Source organism: Sander vitreus, chromosome 3 (assembly GCF_031162955.1).
Source record: "Sander vitreus isolate 19-12246 chromosome 3, sanVit1, whole genome shotgun sequence".
Lineage (NCBI taxonomy): Eukaryota > Metazoa > Chordata > Actinopteri > Perciformes > Percidae > Sander > Sander vitreus.
The window spans coordinates 34,777,766-34,784,848 of record NC_135857.1 but is presented as its reverse complement, the minus strand read 5'-3'; the positions used below and the strand labels follow the sequence as shown (position 1 = coordinate 34,784,848).

The 7,083-nt window shown below is 36.4% G+C and overlaps 1 protein-coding gene across 1 annotated transcript in view; it reads right to left on the bottom strand.

Annotated features, from left to right (window-relative positions):
• Positions 1 to 6: 6 nt before the first annotated feature.
• rnaset2l (ribonuclease T2, like) overlaps positions 7 to 7,083 on the bottom strand; it is a 25,756-nt gene continuing 18,679 nt past the window's right edge. Inside the window, exon 9 of the mRNA XM_078247150.1 lies at positions 7 to 1,112. Within this exon, the coding sequence (XP_078103276.1) occupies positions 906 to 1,112 (207 nt within the window). The 3' untranslated portion in view covers positions 7 to 905. The remainder of the gene's footprint in view (positions 1,113 to 7,083) is intronic.

Genomic DNA, 7,083 nt, shown 5'->3' with positions numbered 1-7,083 from the left:
CCCAGACTTTTAACTGCAGTTCATCAGGTCCTGAAAGTTTCCAGAAAGTATTCCCACACAGTCCGTAGATCACAGCAGCAAACAAAGATCTTCATCTGTGTGGATGTGCGATGAATGTCACTGCCCAATGTGAGTCGAGTGCAGATGTGAGTTGTGCATGCGCCACTTTGCGACATGTAGCCTCCCAAGATGCTAACGACAAGTAGCCTACAAGATGCTAACGACAAGTAGCCTACAAGATGCTAGCGACAAGTAGCCTACAAGATGTTAACGACAAGTAGCCTCCAAGATGCTAACGACAAGTAGCCTCCAAGATGCTAACGACAAGTAGCCTACAAGATGCTAACGACAAGTAGCCTCCAAGATGCTAACGACAAGTAGCCTACAAGATGCTAGCGACAAGTAGCTTCTAAGATGCTAACGACAAGTAGCCTCTAAGATGCTAGCGAGAGACTTCTGTAATGTCATTACAATAAAAATGGACCTGTATGACGTATTAACGTGTGTATGGCGTATTAACGTGTATAGCGTATTAACGTGTGTATTAACGTGTGTATGACGTATTAACGTGTGTATAGCGTATTAACGTGTGTATGGCGTATTAACGTGTGTATGGCGTATTAACGTGTGTATAACGTATTAACGTGTGTATGGCGTATTAACGTGTGTATAACGCGTATTAACGTGTGTATAGCGTATTAACGTGTGTATAACGTATTAACGTGTGTATTAACGTGTGTATGACGTATTAACGTGTGTATTAACGTGTGTATGACGTATTAACGCGTGTATATAGCAACAATAACTAATCTACATCTGAACAACTGAAGGTGTTGAACAGGATGAAGAAACAGCTGCTGCAGCTGTTTGTGGCTGCGTTAGCTGCGTTAGCTGCGTTAGCTGCGTTAGCCGCAGGGCCGCCGCGGCCGCTGGTGGTCGATGGGGACATAGTAGAAGGCGCCCTGCGGAGGGCACGGATGCCTGTCGGACACGTTCCTTCTTCCTGCTCTGCGCCCGGACGCTACGTCCCAGTCGGCGTCGCTGTGGTGATCGCAGCCGGTGGTTAAGTTTTGAGAGAGAGGGATCTTCACCTGGAACCACAGCTCTCGATCCTGAAGGGACGAGAGAGGGACGAGAGGGAAGACGTCACGCAGGTAGGAAGGACAACACAAATACTACTAGCAGCAAGATCCCCAAAACAACATTAGTAGGAGGGAACATATGGGAGAACTATATTAGGCCTACTTCAGGGATGTCAAACTCAAACTCAAAATAAGAATCACATCAAGAGCCAGACGTCTGTGTAGAGTTTATTGACATGCTTTGATTTTGTGTGTGTGTGTGTGTGTGTGTGTGTGTGTGTGTTGACCATGATGCAACTTTTTGTTTTTCTGGGTCAAAATTTAAAAAAAACGTTCTGGTCGTCTTTTTTCGACACTTTTTTGACATTTTTTAAAAGGTTTTTCCGATGTTTTTGTCACTTTTTTCCGATGTTTTTGTCACGTTTTTCCGATGTTTTTGTCACGTTTTTCTGTGCTTTTGTCACGTTTTTCTGTGCTTTTGTCACGTTTTTTCGTGTTTTTTGTCACGTTTTTTCCGATGTTTTTGTCACTTTTTTCCGATGTTTTTGTCACTTTTTCCGATGTTTTTGTCACGTTTTTTCCGATGTTTTTGTCACGTTTTTTCCAATGCTTTTTGTCACGTTTTTTCCAATGTTTTTGTCACTTTTTTTCCGATGTTTTTGTCACGTTTTTTCCAATGTTTTTTGTCACTTTTTTCTGTTCTTTGTCACGTTTTTCCGATGTTTTTGTCACGTTTTTCCGATGTTTTTGACACGTTTTTCTGTGCTTTTGTCACGTTTTTCCGATGTTTTTGTCACTTTTTTCCGATGTTTTTGTCACTTTTTTCCGATGTTTTTGTCACGTTTTTCCGATGTTTTTGTCACTTTTTTCCGATGTTTTTGTCACGTTTTTCCGATGTTTTTGTCACTTTTTTCCGATGTTTTTGTCACGTTTTTCTGTGCTTTTGTCACTTTTTTCCGATGTTTTTGTCACTTTTTCCGATGTTTTTGTCACGTTTTTCTGATGCTTTTGTCACGTTTTTCTGTGCTTTTGTCACTTTTTTCCGATGTTTTTGTCACATTTTTCCGATGTTTTTGTCACTTTTTTCCGATGTTTTTGTCACGTTTTTCGATGTTTTTGTCACTTTTTTCCGATGTTTTTTGTCACTTTTTTCCGATGTTTTTGTCACTTTTTTTCCGATGTTTTTGTCACGTTTTTTCCGATGTTTTTGTCACGTTTTTCTCCGATGTTTTTGTCACGTTTTTCCGATGTTTTTGTCACTATTTTCTGATGTTTTTGTCACTTTTTTCCGATGTTTTTGTCACGTTTTTCTGTGCTTTTGTCACTTTTTTCCGATGTTTTTGTCACGTTTTTCCGATGTTTTTGTCACGTTTTTCCGATGTTTTTGTCACTTTTTTTCCGATGTTTTTTGTCACGCTTTTTTCCGATGTTTTTGTCACGTTTTTTCCGATGTTTTTTGTCACTTTTTTCCCAATGTTTTTTGTCACGTTTTTTCCGATGTTTTTGTCACGTTTTTCCGATGTTTTTGTCACTTTTTTCCGATGTTTTTGTCACGTTTTTCCGATGTTTTTTGTCACGTTTTTCCGATGTTTTTGTCACGTTTTTCCGATGTTTTTGTCACTTTTTTCCGATGTTTTTGTCACGTTTTTCCGATGTTTTTGTCACTTTTTTCCGATGTTTTTGTCACTTTTTTCCGATGTTTTTGTCACTTTTTCCGATGTTTTTGTCACGTTTTTTTCCGATGTTTTTGTCACTTTTTTCCGATGTTTTTGTCACGTTTTTCCGATGTTTTTGTCACGTTTTTCCGATGTTTTTGTCACGTTTTTCCGATGTTTTTGTCACGTTTTTCCGATGTTTTTGTCACGTTTTTCTGTGCTTTTGTCACGTTTTTCCGATGTTTTTGTCACTTTTTTCCGATGTTTTTGTCACGTTTTTCCGATGTTTTTGTCACTTTTTTACGATGTTTTTTGTCACGTTTTTTCCGATGTTTTTTGTCACGTTTTTCTGTGCTTTTGTCACGTTTTTCCGATGTTTTTGTTAGTTTTTCTGATGCTTTTTGTCACTTTTTTCCGATGTTTTTTGTCACGTTTTTCCGATGTTTTTGTCACTATTTTCTGATGTTTTTGTCACTTTTTTCCGATGTTTTTGTCACGTTTTTCTGATGTTTTTGTCACTTTTTTCCGATGTTTTTGTCACTTTTTTCCGATGTTTTTGTCACGTTTTTCCGATGTTTTTGTCACGTTTTTTCCAATGTTTTTTGTCACGTTTTTTCCGATGTTTTTTGTCACTTTTTTCCGATGTTTTTTGTCACGTTTTTTCCGATGTTTTTGTCACGTTTTTTCCGATGTTTTTTGTCACTTTTTTCCGATGTTTTTGTCACTTTTTTCCGATGTTTTTTGTCACGTTTTTTCCGATGTTTTTTGTCACTTTTTTCCGATGTTTTTTGTCACTTTTTTCCCGATGTTTTTGTCACGTTTTTTCCGATGTTTTTTGTCACTTTTTTCCGATGTTTTTTGTCACTTTTTTCCGATGTTTTTTGTCACGTTTTTCGATGTTTTTTGTCACTTTTTTTTCCAATGTTTTTTGTCACTTTTTTTCCGATGTTTTTTGTCACGTTTTTTCCGATGTTTTTTGTCACTTTTTTCCAATGTTTTTGTCACTTTTTTCCGATGTTTTTGTCACTTTTTTTCCCCAATGTTTTTTGTCACTTTTTTCCGATGTTTTTGTCACTTTTTTTCCGATGTTTTTTGTCACGTTTTTCCGATGTTTTTGTCACGTTTTTCTGTGCTTTTTTCAGCACGAGCGTCTTTTTCGATGTTTTTTGTCACGTTTTTCCGATGTTTTTTGTCACGTTTTTCCTATGTTTTTTGTTACGTTTTTTCCAATGTTTTTTGTCACGTTTTTCAATGTTTTTGTCACGTTTTTTCCGATGTTTTTTGTTACGTTTTTCCGATGTTTTTGTCACGTATTTCTGTGCTTTTTGTCACTGTTTTTCCGATGTTTTTGTTAGTTTTTCTGTGCTTTTTGTCACTTTTTTTCCGATGTTTTTGTCCCGTTTTTCACTTTTTTCGATGTTTTTTGTCACGTTTTTTCCGATGTTTTTTGTCACGTTTTTTCGTGCTTTTTTCAAGCACTTATGTTTTTGTCACGTTTTTTTCGATGTTTTTGTCACGTTTTTCCCTATTTTTTGTTACGTTTTTTCGATGTTTTTGTCACGTTTTTCCAATGTTTTTTGTCACGTTTTTTCCGATGTTTTTTGTCACGTTTTTTCCGATGTTTTTTGTCACGTTTTTCTGTGCTTTTTGTCACGTTTTTTCCGATGTTTTTGTTAGTTTTTCTGTGCTTTTGTCACTTTTTTCCGATGTTTTTTGTCACGTTTTTTCCGATGTTTTTGTCACGTTTTTTCTGATGCTTTTTGTCACTTTTTTCCGATGTTTTTGTCACGTTTTTTCCGATGTTTTTTGTCACTTTTTTCCGATGTTTTTGTCACGTTTTTTTCCGATGTTTTTTGTCACTTTTTTCCGATGTTTTTGTCACTTTTTTCCGATGTTTTTTGTCACGTTTTTCCGATGTTTTTGTCACGTTTTTTCCGATGTTTTTTGTCACTTTTTCCGATGTTTTTGTCACTTTTTTCCGATGTTTTTGTCACGTTTTTCCGATGTTTTTTGTCACTTTTTTTCCAATGTTTTTGTCACTTTTTCGATGTTTTTTGTCACTTTTTTTCCGATGTTTTTGTCACGTTTTTTCCGATGTTTTTGTCACTTTTTTTTCCGATGTTTTTGTCACGTTTTTTCCGATGTTTTTTGTCACTTTTTTCCCGATGTTTTTGTCACTTTTTCCGATGTTTTTGTCACTTTTTTCCGATGTTTTTGTCACGTTTTTCCGATGTTTTTGTCACTTTTTCCGATGTTTTTGTCACTTTTTTCCGATGTTTTTGTCACGTTTTTCCGATGTTTTTGTCACTTTTTTTCCGATGTTTTTTGTCACGTTTTTCCAATGTTTTTGTCACGTTTTTTCCGATGTTTTTGTCACTCTTTTTCCGATGTTTTTTGTCACGTTTTTCTGATGCTTTTTGTCACTTTTTTTTTCCAATGTTTTTGTCACGTTTTTCAAATGTTTTAGTTACGTTTTTCCGATGTTTTTGTCACTTTTTTCCAATGTTTTTGTCACTATTTTCTGATGTTTTTGTCACTTTTTTCCGATGTTTTTGTCACGTTTTTCTGTGCTTTTGTCACTTTTTTCCGATGTTTTTGTCACTTTTTTCCAATGTTTTTGTCACTTTTTTCTGATGTTTTTGTCACTTTTTTCCGATGTTTTTGTCACGTTTTTCCAATGTTTTTGTCACGTTGTTCCGATGTTTTTGTCACTTTTTTCCGATGTTTTTGTCACTTTTTTCCGATGTTTTTGTCACTTTTTTTCCAATGTTTTTGTCACTATTTTCTGATGTTTTTGTCACGTTTTTCCGATGTTTTTGTCACGTTTTTCCGATGTTTTTGTCACGTTGTTCCGATGTTTTTGTCACGTTTTTCCGATGTTTTTGTCACTTTTTTCCGATGTTTTTGTCACGTTGTTCCGATGTTTTTGTCACGTTTTTCTGTGCTTTTGTCACTTTTTTCCGATGTTTTTGTCACGTTTTTCCGATGTTTTTGTCACGTTTTTCCGATGTTTTTGTCACGTTTTTCTGTGCTTTTGTCATTTTTTTCCAATGTTTTTGTCACGTTTTTCAAATGTTTTAGTTACGTTTTTCCGATGTTTTTGTCACTTTTTTCCAATGTTTTTGTCACTATTTTCTGATGTTTTTGTCACTTTTTTCCGATGTTTTTGTCACGTTTTTTCCTATGTTTTTTGTCACTTTTTTTCCGATGTTTTTGTCGTGTTTTTTCCGATGTTTTTGTCGCGTTTTTTCCCGATGTTTTTGTCACTTTTTTTCTGTGCTTTTTTGACATTTTTCCTCATTTTTCAATGTTCTATTATACATTTTTCATTACATGCTATAAAATTGAATAAAACTCAAAATTCAATGAAGGTAGTGAACTGATCATTTATTTAAAGTTCCAGTGTGTGGGAATGTCTCCCATCTAGCGTTGAGATCATATATCGCAATCAACTCAAGTTGATTGAACTGGCAACACAGATTTTGATAATGAACAACTAAACACGTTACACACTGGACCTTTTAAGCTGTTTTTCGGGGAGATGTTCTCTGTTCTGTTCTGTTCTTGCAGCGCCCGACTCAGTTACGGAAATCCCAGCAGGCGAATGAAGGGACGAGGTATCAGTTAATCTTCTGGAACAATGTCTTACAGTTTCCTCTTGTCTGATCCGGTTAAGAAGACGGATTGAGTGTTTATTAAAAACTGCCTAAAGTGAAGCGTTGGGGGGTTTTAAAGCTGTTGTTTCAGGGACAGATGTTCTCACGCTCACATCTGCTCCAGAGGCCCACAGGCTCTCTGGATTTTCCTCCCGTGTTGTTGGGATGTAAGGTGGGTGATCAGAAAGGAACGCAGCTCCATAGTGATGGCTCCTTTGAGATTGTGAGTGGGATATATGACTCAAATCTGTCAGCTGCTATGTATGTATGTATGTGTGTGTGTGTGTGTGTGTGTGTGTGTGTGTGTATGTGTGTGTATGTATGTATGTATGTATGTATGTAGTGTGTGTGTGTGTGTGTGTGTAGTGTGTGTGTGTATGTATGTATGTGTGTGTGTGTGTGTGTGTATATGTGTGTATATGTGTGTGTGTGTGTGTGTGTGTGTATGTGTGTGTATGTGTGTGTGTGTGTATATGTGTGTGTATGTATGTATGTGTATGTGTATGTGTGTGTGTGTGTGTGTATGGTGTGTATGTGTGTGTGTGTGTGTGTGTGTGTGTATGTATGTGTATGTATGTATGTATATATATATATATATATATATATATATATATATATATATATATGTATAAAAATAGACTATATACGGGAGGCTCAGTCCTCAAGGCAGCGGCCGTGGGTTCGACTCCG